General features: G+C 41.4%; 1 protein-coding gene across 14 annotated transcripts in view; it reads right to left on the bottom strand.

Annotated features, from left to right (window-relative positions):
• The window catches only part of RALGPS1 (Ral GEF with PH domain and SH3 binding motif 1), a 229,265-nt gene that overhangs the window by 179,124 nt on the left and 38,073 nt on the right, over window positions 1-12,068 (bottom strand). For 8 of the 14 annotated variants that reach the window (XM_083721190.1, XM_083721183.1, XM_083721192.1 and 5 more), the window contains exons 2-3: window positions 10,687-10,772; window positions 2,779-2,902 (exon numbers count right to left, since the gene is read on the bottom strand). In XM_083721190.1, the coding sequence (XP_083577316.1) occupies window positions 2,779-2,835 (57 nt within the window). In that variant the 5' untranslated portion in view covers window positions 2,836-2,902; window positions 10,687-10,772. The remainder of the gene's footprint in view (window positions 1-2,778; window positions 2,903-10,686; window positions 10,773-12,068) is intronic. The other 6 variants (XM_083721193.1, XM_083721191.1, XM_083721195.1 and 3 more) reach the window with 1 other exon arrangement.

The raw sequence follows: 12,068 nt of genomic DNA on the forward strand, positions 1-12,068 counted from the left end.
TTTGGGAACCGCTGACTTAAAGAGTTAAAGGGTTGGGCTAAGCAGCCTGCCATTAACCATGAGGAGAATAACACAAGAGTTCTTCTTGATCAGCACTTTAGAATCTCAGGGGGAAGGAGGTCATAGCTGCTAATACGTGACTGTTTCTGGATCCAGCATCCTATTCTTACAATAGCCAATTAGATGCGTAAGGGGAGGCCACAAACAGGACTTGGGTGCAATAGCACTCTTCACAGAAAATGAATTTCTGAGTGGAGGTAGAACATGACTGATAGTCACTGATAGCCATATACTCAATGACTTTGTCTAATCGTCTTTAAAGCCATCCAAGTGCGGGACCACCATTATATCTTGGGGGAGTGAATCACATAATTTCACTTTGTAAAGAAGAACATTCTTTTATCTGTCCTGGATCTTCAAGAATCCAGCTTCATTGGATGGCCCCAGGTTCTAGTATTATGACAAAGGGAGAGAAAATGTCTTCGTCTTCACTTTCTTCACACCATGCAAAATCTTCTATCCCCCATCATGTTCCCCCTGACTTTTGTTTTTTCAAAACTAGAAATCCCCAAATGTTGTGGCAGTACATGGGCAGGCAGGCAGTGGTGGCAGCAAGAAGAGGAAGTGACTAATTGGGCATACACCTATATCTGCAAATATTAGTGACATAATCTAAGTATGGACAGAACTAGATATTGGGGTATATGACCAAAGTATTTTGGTTACTGGACACATTTTAGAAAATCCTAAGCAAATATACTAAGCTGTAAGTCCCATTGAACTCAGAACCTACTTCTGAGTAAACATGCTTATGAAGACATAGTAAGTTGTGAAAACTAAATAAAATGGAAGGAGGCTACTGTTTTTAATAAATACGGGAATTCACACAGATCATTCTCTGTTACATTAAACAGAAAACACTCTATTTAGTCTGAGGTTTCCCTTCAGATTCCCAGAAATATAACTGTTCACCAGTATGCTATTCAAAACCATGCAGGAAGACTGTGGCAAAATCAGAATTATATCTTAGATCTGTCAAATATGAACTTAGACCCTTAATCACAAAGGAACCTTTTCAAATTTCAAGAGTTTCTAATGGACATTACAGATTTACTGTAACTTCTCAATGTAATGTTTATAGAAGATGCATTCTCACCTTCCACTCAAAAAGTATAAAACCCAGCTAGGAGTTAGGTTCTTACAATTTTGTGACATGGTATAAATCCTAACCACAAGATGCCAGTCTTCATTTCTCATCCATTTCCAATGTTTTCAACTCAGTGACTATTTTTCAGCATGATAATACTAAATTATTGAAATGAACGGCATAGTTCTGTTGTCTATTTTTTCATGTAAGTTGCTGGTTTAAATCCACTGTAAATTCCAGTAACTCTGTACAGCTTTTCCACAGAAAGCTGAAGTAAACAGAACTCAACAAAATGCATTTTTTCATAATATTGTATTATTATTTCCAGCCTTCCAAGGCTTGGAGATCTCATGAAAAACATGCAAAAAGACATACTCTATGGAGTCGAGTGCACAATAGAGTTAAATTTACCTCTGCAATATCCCCAAAACTGGGTCTTTCTGATTTACAGCACTTTAGAATATCAGGGGGAAGGAGGTCATAGCTGCTACAGAGGTCAGTTCTACAGACATTTCACATACTCATTTACCACTTTCCCCTTCCTTCTGTGTATGGAATCCCTTCCAAGTATGGGATCACATGGAAAAACATTAACATGGATACAGAAGGCATTTCCACACTATATGCATGCAGATTGCCTTTTCCCATTCAATAAACAAAGCAGATTCACATTCAAAATGGAGAACAGGTGTGGACCTGCTGTGTCCATTAAAATGAACCAGGTGGAAAAGTGCCACATGTCACACATGTATCAGAGCTCCTAGACATCAGAGCTTATTAGATATTGTTGGATCAGGAAACAGAGTGCAAGTTGGGTGCTAAGACCAATCATCTGCACTGTGTACCCTGAAGCCTTGCCCTTGGAGAACAGCATCACTAGGCTACAGAAGTAGCTGATTCCAGGGGCAAGAGTATTTGGGGATCTGTTGTAACAGCAGGTGACATCTAAATGGGATCTTCCCTTTTGGGAACCAACAAGGCGTGGGGCCACTTTCTGATTAAGCCTCCAGTAAGAGGATAAACTGGGTGCTTTCATGAGGGATGAGGGGCTGGTAGGAATGAGTGAATAGGGTTGCTGTTGTTGTTTTTGTTTAATTGTTTTTGTTATCATGTTATGTATTTTGTGTTTTTATGTTGTAAATCACACTGTGATCTTTGGATGAAGGACAGTACATAAATTTAATAAGTAATAATTTTGCTAATATAAGCATTTTAATGCATACGTTACCCAAGTATACACATTTTTGTACAAATTGCTTCACTGAAGAACGGCACTGCAAATTTCAGAGAAGTGTGGACTTTGAAGAGTGGCTGTGTTTCAGTTTATATATTGTTCAGAAAGGCAAATTAGGTAGGTTTGTCTTTAAAAGAGAACTGAATCAAATGTCTTCCCCATCCCTGAGTTGAGATCTTAGTTTGTTCCCCATTTGGCCTCTCCTTAACCTACAGGTCCAATCACCCCTGCCCATTAGCCATGTTGGCTGCAGCTGTTCAATTTACATAATCTGTAAAATACATACAAGTATGATACTAGGCAAGACAAATTAATGGCAGAAAGTCTTAGAGAGATGCCAAAATAAACAACAATTAAATTAAAACATACAAATGGTAACAGAATACCAAATGCGTACCTCTGGTGTGGCGGAGGTCACTGTCACGTTGGCCATGAGGCCATTCCTTTTATACATACTCTTCTTTAGGATGCAGGAAATTTCAGCTCAGCCACCACTGGTGACACAAGAGGATGGAGAACTGCTGCAAGAAAAATACATTTTATGAGAAACTGATTTAAAAGAGGCTACCAGTGAGGAGCACAAGATCATTATTGAGGGGACACAAAGATTATTTGCAAAGTGTACCATATATCAAGTGAGAGGACACCTGCTTCTTTATGTTCCAATTCAACCCTTAATACTGGCTGAGCAAGCTCTTCAGCCTTCATGTTTGTATTAAAGGACATTGAGGGAGGCTTGGTCAACTAGTAAACACTCCTCTTGGTAGATGCTGAATGCCCAAACATTTCCTGGAAGCAGTATATTACCTTTTTCTTTGGGAAGTTTGGGTTAAAACTGGTATTGTGGTATTTTCATTAACTCTGGGTAATATCCAATGTTATTCAGAATAGATCCATTGAAATTAATGGACTTAGGTCCACTGATTTAAATGGCTCCACCCCAAGTATGAGAATGAGGTATCATCCTCTGTATTTTTGATATTGGTTGATATCAGAACATACTCTGCCTTTGGGGAAGGAAAGGGGAATTAAAAATAAATAAATCACAATTGCATACATAAGAAATGTACACTTAGTTCTCAATTAAATATATGAACTCAAAGTTGTGTGAACTCACAAGCAACACTTACCATCATACAATATTCTGGAAAGGCAAAACAAATACAAGGATGATGTGATTACATCTTGCTCCTGAAGAAAACCAAATTGATTAACAGTCCCACTTACAGAACAAAATGTATTCCCTATAAATCATTTGTTAGGACGTATTTGACCGAGTTTTACTGTGCACAGATGCGCAGAAGTGGTCCTCAGGTTGCGGAAACCTCAGGATCCGACCGGACCTCCGAAATGGACCCCTTATGCAACCAGAGGTACCACTGTATGTTCCTGGACATGGAATTTGACCTCCAAAAGGAAAAAAGTGGGGAAAGGAAAACCCAAGAAAAACAATCTCTGATTAGTCCAGTCGTTTCCCCTACCTCCATCCCTTCAATATATATATACAGACTAGATGTAATTTTTTAATCACTTGTACCATAAATATTACTAATTTTTAGCAGGGTGTATTCATAGTGTTAATATGATGCCCACTAGCTGTTAGCTTTTGAAACAGAGTTGATGGTCTTCAGAGACATAAAGGTAGCTTCCTATGATCATATAGCCCACTCAGGAGAAGGGGGACTGCCAACTAAATTCCAAGTCTCTTGGCTGGGAACTTCTGTCTGGAGCTGGTTGCAGGAAAAGGAACAAAGGAACCCCATTGATATATCTGGTCTATGGGGCTCATGTGCATTTGAGTGACAGGTTGTTAGGCCCAATCACAGGATGCAGGATGGGCAAGTACTTCAGGAAAGTGAAGGGCTTAACACTTGTGGGAAGTTAGGAGACGGGGAGTCAGAGTGTCCACTACTGTTGAAGTTGTCCAACCTCACTGGCAGGCAGCAATCTTTCATCAGCCTAGGTACAGGAGGAGAGACAAGATGAAGGACTACAGAACTTGGGCATCTTAAAAGGGATAGACAAGGGCAAGGCAGAACACAATGCATTCTTAGGCTTAGTTACAGTAGGGTATGGAGCTAGATAACTGTCCCACAGGCTTCATGGGAAATGTGGGTGTTGGAGAGTAATGACATCATGTAGGTGATCTGGGAGGCAGTTCCAGACATAAAGGACAGTAAGGGGGAAGAAGATCTGAGGCAGCAGACAGCCTTCGGATGGCTGAATGTGGCCAAGCAAGAAAAGCTAAGAGCGGATACAGAGATGTATTAGGGTGCAATAACCAGTTGTCAGGGGCTCAGGAGCAGAGGCACAGGGGAGAGAGGAAATGGAGAGCGAAGGGGAAGAATCGGAGGGCAGCGTAGGGGAGTATGACAGTGGCCCGAGAGATTCCATGAGCTTCTCCAGCGAATCAGAAGATTCCCAGAAGGGGGCGCCGATGGCCAGGGCAAGGGGGGTCCCAGGGGGGACGCACCAGAAGCAAGGGGCCAGCGGGGACTCCCAAAGCAGCAGCGGGAGATCAGGGCCAGCTCCCCCACCAGAGCGCAGTGGGGGGGGGGAGAGTCCCATGCATCAGGGCCAGCGTCTCCTCCAGCAGGAAGAGAAGATGAGTCAGGGCTGACCACGCCTCTGTTGGAGAGTGAGGGAACGGAGGGGAGGTCAGGCCCAGCTAGCCCCCCCGAAGGGGGAAGCAGTGACAGGAGCAGTGTAACGGTCAGGAGGAAGGTTGCCGGCTGGGCGCGGGCGCCAAGTTCGAATGTACAGGCGCGCGGGACAGCAGAAAACCCGGATTGGGAACCAGGTCCTAAAGCCCGCCGGAGGCAGGGGGAAGACTCAGGGGACTCAGCGTCAGAAGAGTCCAGAAAGGGCAAGACTCCAGCGGACAGGCGGACCCAGAGGAGGAAAGAGCAGAGGAAGAGGTGGAGCAGGGCTAGAGTCTTAAACTGGTGTCTGGGGGGAGGAGATTCAGACGGAGCTTCAGCGGTCTAGAGTTCAAGACGTAGAGCTGCGCGCCGCAGCTTTGAAATCGAAACTGAACTTCAATAAAGACTTTTGTATATAACAAGAAACTGGCGTTGGTCCTTTGTGAGCTGGGACCTAGGGCAGCTCTGACACCAGTGTTTTTTTTTTCCCGGGGGGATGCAGGGGTGCACATATCCCTAAACATTTTGTGAGTCTAAGTTTCGCTTCATTGAGGGGCAGTATTTCAGTATGAGTAGGAAAATGAGAGTAGCTTTAAATTTCTTTTAGAAAAAAAGCACTGGCAATAACTTTTCAGAAGTGGGCAAGGACACGATAGCCTTTGTTATATTATCATTATTATTACATATCCCTATATATGAAATGGCTGCTGAAAATGAGCCAATGAGGTAGAAGAACTTAAAAATATGGTTTTCATATCAGAAACACTAAATATTCCCTTTCCTCTCTTCTGTCCACCTCCTGACTGCATTTTTGGTGAGTGTAGGCTCAAATAATGTTCTCAGGAAAGCAAAAGAAAATTCCATATGTGACCTTGTATCAAATCCAGCTTGAGTTCTGGCTTTCAATGATACAAGTAAACCAATTAAATGATACAAGGAAGCATCATGGAAAACTTAATGAGAGCACCAGTTCTAAAAGAACCAATATAACTTCCCCCAATACGAAGCAGTTGTTTCAAAGAAAGAGTTCAACTTGAGGAGCTTCATACAAAATAAACAGGAGATTTGCTCCAAAAATGTGTATGCCTGTTCTAAAATGCATACAATACAAATGCCTAAAATGTGCCATTTTAAATGGGACTTAGCAGACACTATGTAATTAGCAGATCTTTTTTTGAGCCAAACTGCTGAAATAACCCCTTTCTGTCAGAGTTGGTTTCTCTGGCACAAAAAAAGTAGCAAAGGTGTTGTTATGATAGAAAGATGCATGGTAAGGAGAAAGTAGCAACAGAGTGCTTTTTCTTCCTCTTTTTTAATACGATAAAGCTAAAGAGTCAGTCTTCATATAGGGAAGGCATACACAAACTCCGGCCCTCCAGATGTTTGGGACTAATTTCCCATCATCCCTAGCTAACAGGACCAGTGGTCAGGGATTATGGGAATTGTAGTCCCAAACATCTGGAGGGCCGGAGTTTGCCTATGCCTGATATGGGGCATAGTTGTGGAATTTGCTTTGATGTAGTGATGGTTACAACCTGAAGGACTTTAAAAGAGATTTAGACAAATTCATGGAGGATAAAGCTAGCAATGGCTACTAATTACAATGGCTTTGACCCACACCTCCACTGTCTGGGGCAGTATGCCTCTGATACCTATTGCTGGGAATCACAACTGAGGAGAAGTGGTGTTGCACTCAGGTCCTACTTACGGGCTTTCCATAGTTGAGGATACTGAAATAACTCATTTATTAAATGCAACATATTCAACCATGAATTCCAGTTGGAAAAATCACTCACACTTATATTAGACTGTATCTTAAGTATGTAGGATCTGACCTGTATAGTTAATATAGAGTAAGGGAAAGAAGACAACTGAGTAACTCCCAGGTTTTCAACCAGGGTGCCATGGCACCCTGGGCTGACTTGGGCTGGATCTATACCGATTAAAAAAAAATTATAGGAAAAAAATGCTATAAAAGCTCTCAATGCAAAATCCCATTGGCAATGGATCACTGCTCTACAGCGTCATCTGGTGTCACACGTTTATAATGCAGTTATAATGATATAATTGACGAGTGTAACTGAGTCCTTTAATGATTATCAGGGGCACCATAAGCAGCAATGGGCACCATCCCTCATTCCTTCCTTCCCTCCTCTGATGAAAAAAATGGCTTCCATAAAGCTGGAAACTCCTTGCTCAAACAGACAAATGAGATGAGTGTCTTTACTTTTCCATATATGACTGTGCTATGTGATGCCAGTCACTTTCAAAAGAGTGCTGCCCAAGTGTGCACTTCTCTAGCCCATCTCTATGATCCCAGCTTCTGAGGGGGGACATGAGGGGATCCTGCAAGAGGGAGAGGAGGGAGAAGAGAGGAGGGAAGCAGATGGGCCAGTATGGTGAGTGTGAGGCAATAGTTGAACCTGACAAGGCAACTTCTTCTTGCCTGGGCTGTGGCCAGTGTAAGTCCTACTTGGCAGGAGACCCACTGGAAGATAGTGAGGCAATTGTGACCCATTGAACCCAGTGGGTTCTACTCTTGAGCAGAACTTTGTTGGGTGAAGCCCATCCTCATTGGGTTGCAGGCAGTGTTGAGTCCTGCTTGAGAGGAAACCCATTGAAATAGGTAGGTAATAGATGGGAAATAAACTGTAATAGTAATAATAATAATAATAATAATAATAATAATAATAATAATAATAGTATCCAAGAGGAGATCTACTGAAATTGATGGGTGTGGTTGACTCAAGGATCACTGGCCTCCAATGGGTCTTCCCTAAGTAGGATAAAACCAATTTATATTGGGTTGTAGCAAGTGTTAATCTCACTCAGTGTAGGCCCATTGAAATTGATGGTTATGATTGGCAGTGTCATTGTTCTCCAGTAAACCAGTCAGGGGTTAGAACTTAGCAAGACGGAGCTCTTCAGCAACCTTCAAAAACAAGGAAGGAAGGTGTCCTGGTGACATGTGCAGTGGCCCAGAAAGGAACTCCCACTTAAGTGGGGATTCCTCTGTATCACACAGGGGAGTCGCAAAAAGAATGTAAAGGGAGCAGTGGACTCAAGGGAACCACAGATTCAAAAATGCTGAAAATGCCTGCAGTAACTTGTTTGTTGAAACTTTGAATTTATGCCTCAATAGCTCAGTTGGTTAGAGCACGGAGTTGATAACGCAAAGGTTGCAGATTTGATCGCTTTATGGGACAGCTGCATATTCCTGCATTGCAGGGGGTTGGACTAGATGATCCTCAGGGTTTCAACTCTAGAATTTTTTGGTTCTATGATTTGTTATATATTGGAGAAAGAATCCATGAAAATGTACATATCGTACTAAGAGACACTCTTAGATAGATAGCATTGTTTTGATTCTCAATTTATTCTCAATTAGATAAATGAAAAAAATACTGTAGGTTATACTGTAAAGGTTAAGGATCCCTGACAGTTAAGTCCAGTTGCAAATGACTCTGGAGTTGCAGCACTCACCCCCTCTATAGGCTGAGGGAGCCAGCGTTTGTCCGCAGACAGCTTCTGGGTCATGTGGCCAGCATGACTAAGCCGCTTCTGGCGAACCAGAGCAGTGCATGGAAATGCTGTTTACCTTCCCACTGGAGCGGTACCTATTTATCTACAGTGGTACCTCGGGTTAAGTACTTAATTTGTTCCAGAGGTCCATTCTTAACCTGAAACTGTTCTTAACCTGAAGCACCACTTTAGCTAATGGGGCCTCCTCCTGCTGCTGCACCGCCGGAGCACAATTTCTGTTCTCATCCAGAATCAAAGTTCTTAACCCAAGGTAATATTTCTGGGTTAGCGGATTCTGTAACCTGAAGCGTATGTAACCTGAAGCATATGTAACCCGAGGTACCACTGTACTTGCACTTGACGTGCTTTCAAACTGCTAGGTTGGCAGGAGCTGGGACCGAGCAATGGGAGCTCACCCTGTTGTGGGGATTCGAACCACCAACCTTCTGACTGGCAAGCCCAAGGCTCAGTGGTTTAGACCACAGCACTACCCATGTCCCAGGTTATACTGTATTTACTTGAATATAATGTGCTATCAAATTTAATGTGCACCCCAATTTTCAAGACCTTAAACCAAAAAAGTATTTGATGGCAAATGTAAATGTGCCATCAAATCTAATGTGCACCGTAATTTCCATGATGTAATTTGGCCAAAAAAGGTGTGAAATACAATCAAGTAAATATGGTACAGTATATTGTTGTTGAGATATAATTAGTTGTTGACCAATAAGAATATAAGGTCTCATGTTTATGAAAATGTATTTTCATATATGGTCTAATATATTTCCAATGTAGTGCCTAATGACAAACATATTTTTCAACAGAAGGCTACTCATTTTTCTACACATTTATATGTTATTGAAAATTTCATAGCTCTTTATACAAAGCAGTATCAGAAACCCTAAAGCTTTCAAAAATAATTTTCAAATCAAAACAATTATAGTTTACATTTAAATTTGATGGCCCTGACAAACAAATGGTTCTTCATACATTTGTCACATTAAAAAAAAAACTAGACTTGCCATGTACTACAAAAACAGAATCCTAAAATCTTATCTTGTTCAGCAGTGCCATCTAGTGAATAAAAAATAGAAATGCTAGAACTCAGAATTTGGAAAACCAGTGGTAGCTTAATCCACACTGCAATGAATGAGTTCCGAGACCAATAGTAACAGCATCCATTCATGGTTCAACAAAAATATAGGAGTGCCTAGCACTGGTCTCCAATTTCAATGCCTGCACAATCAATTTTAGTAATTCTCTGTTGGCTTCAAGTTTGTGATTGGGGGAAACATCAGGAAACCTTTTCCCTATGACAGCAGTCCATTGATATATAAGAAGGATATCTGGGGAACAAAGTCAACATTTGTACTGCTTTCCTTTTCTTGTATAAAATTGGTGGTGCACGGGATGAGGGCCAAACAACTGAGTCTGAGTTCTAGTAAGACTGAAGTACTATAGGTGAGCTGTTCCCAAGCCCAGATAACTGGCCAATTGCTTGCTTTGTACAAGGCCATGCTCCCCTTTCATAGTCTAAGGGGGCTGCTGGATCCATTCTGTCACTAGAGCCCCATGAGACCATTTCTCTCATGAGGAGATATGTTCTGGACTATATAGGAACTGGGCTTTTAGTGTGACAGCACCTACCCTTTGGAACTCCCTCCCATTACTATTAGACAGGTTCTGTCTCTATTGTCTTTTCAGTGTCAACTGAACACCACCCTTTCCCAACAAGCCTTTTTAGAAGAAATTTTTACCCCAGTCTTTATTTGTAGTGGACTTGAAATGGTTTTTAAATGCTTTTATTGTTACATCAGTTCAGGATGTTTCGTGGGAAGCAATTCATATAAGGTAGCAAATTGGCTTCCAATAGATTCTGAAAGTCCCTCATTTGATACTTCCAATGTACCAAGTTTGAAAAGCCTTTTGTTAGAAACTAACAGAACATAAAAAACATGCATTTCCCTATGTTTGCTATGTTTAAATCTCATACATTATTCAGATTCTCATCCTGCAAACATATTTCAAGCCTCAATAGCTTTAGTTCAATATGACATTCTAAAAATGCCTCTGTACTATGCTGCCACTCTTCTACAAATCAGTTTCCTATTCAGTGATAAAATGAAAGCAGATTAACTTACCCATTATGTATTTTCCTTCCCAGTTTTAAGTACCAATAGTCAAACACAAATGAAGTCTTGCAGCACATCTTTCAGAATGGACATTTCTGGAAAGGGAAAATAATAATAAAAATATTATATATAATGGCAATAATACTATTTTATATTTATGCTTTATTTTATGAAAACAACTTTGGGCAGAAATGTATCTGTGGAAAATGGATATATAAATAGACTAGGCTTAGACCATAGGGTTTTCTTGAACAAGACAAAACCTTCCTATTTGTTCCTCAACAGTCAACCAACTTATGACTTTTATGTATCCCGTTCGGCAAGTATGTAATATAATTAAATCAAACAGTTCAGAATAAAACCTTTTTATTTGATGCTGCCTTCAATATGTGAGTTCCTCCGGGCTCAATTTTATCCCCTGTGCTATTTAATATCTACATGAAACTGCTGAGTGGGTCATCCCAAGTTATGGAGTACATTGTCAGTAATATGCTGATGACACACAGCTCTACTTCTCCTTTACATCTGCAGATGAGGCAGTGGATGTGCTAGACCGTTGTCTTGCCTTGGTAATGGACTGGATGAAAGCCAAGAAACTGAAGCTTAATCCAAATAAGACTGAGGCACTGTTAGTAAGTGGCTCCCTAGACCAGATGGGTGGGAGATTGTTTGCTCTTGATGCTGTTACACTTCCTCTGAAGGATGGGGTATGTAGCTTAGGAGTACTCCTGAATACTTTGCTGTTGCTTGAGGCTCAGGTGGTCTTGATGATGCAGATTGCCTTCCATCCGCTTTGGCTGGTGACCCAGCTGCGCCCCTATCTGGATAGGGATAGCCAAACTTCTGTTGTCTATGCTCTGGTAACTTCTAGGTTGGATTACTGCAACACATTATATGTGGGGCTGCTTTTGAAGATGATTTGTGCAGAAACCATCAAAGAGGCATGATGGTTTGAGCATATGACACCAATCCTGGTCTGACTGCACTGACTGCCAATTAACTTCCAGGCCCAGTTCAAAGTGCTGGCTTTGATTCTTAAAGCCTCAATATGTCAACAACCACCTCTCCCCATATGAACCAACCTGGACTCTGCAATCATTATTGGAGGCCCTTCTTCGTGTGCCTCCTCCACGGGAGATCCGGAGGGTGGCAACACCAGAATAAGCCTTTTTATGCAGTGGCTCCCCATATGCAGAATGCTCCCCAGGTAGGTTGGTCTGGTCCCTTCATTATTCATCTTTTTATACTTTTTTAGTTATGATTGTCATTTATAACAAATATTTCAAATATTTCCTTTCCAACCAGGCCTTTGGATGATTAATATTCTACTGCCTCTGAAATGTGTTTCTGGGGTGGTGGTGGTGATTGTTTTGTTTTTGTTCTAACAAAAC

Source organism: Podarcis gaigeae (genome assembly GCF_964106915.1).
Source record: "Podarcis gaigeae genome assembly, chromosome: Z".
NCBI lineage: Eukaryota > Metazoa > Chordata > Lepidosauria > Squamata > Lacertidae > Podarcis > Podarcis gaigeae.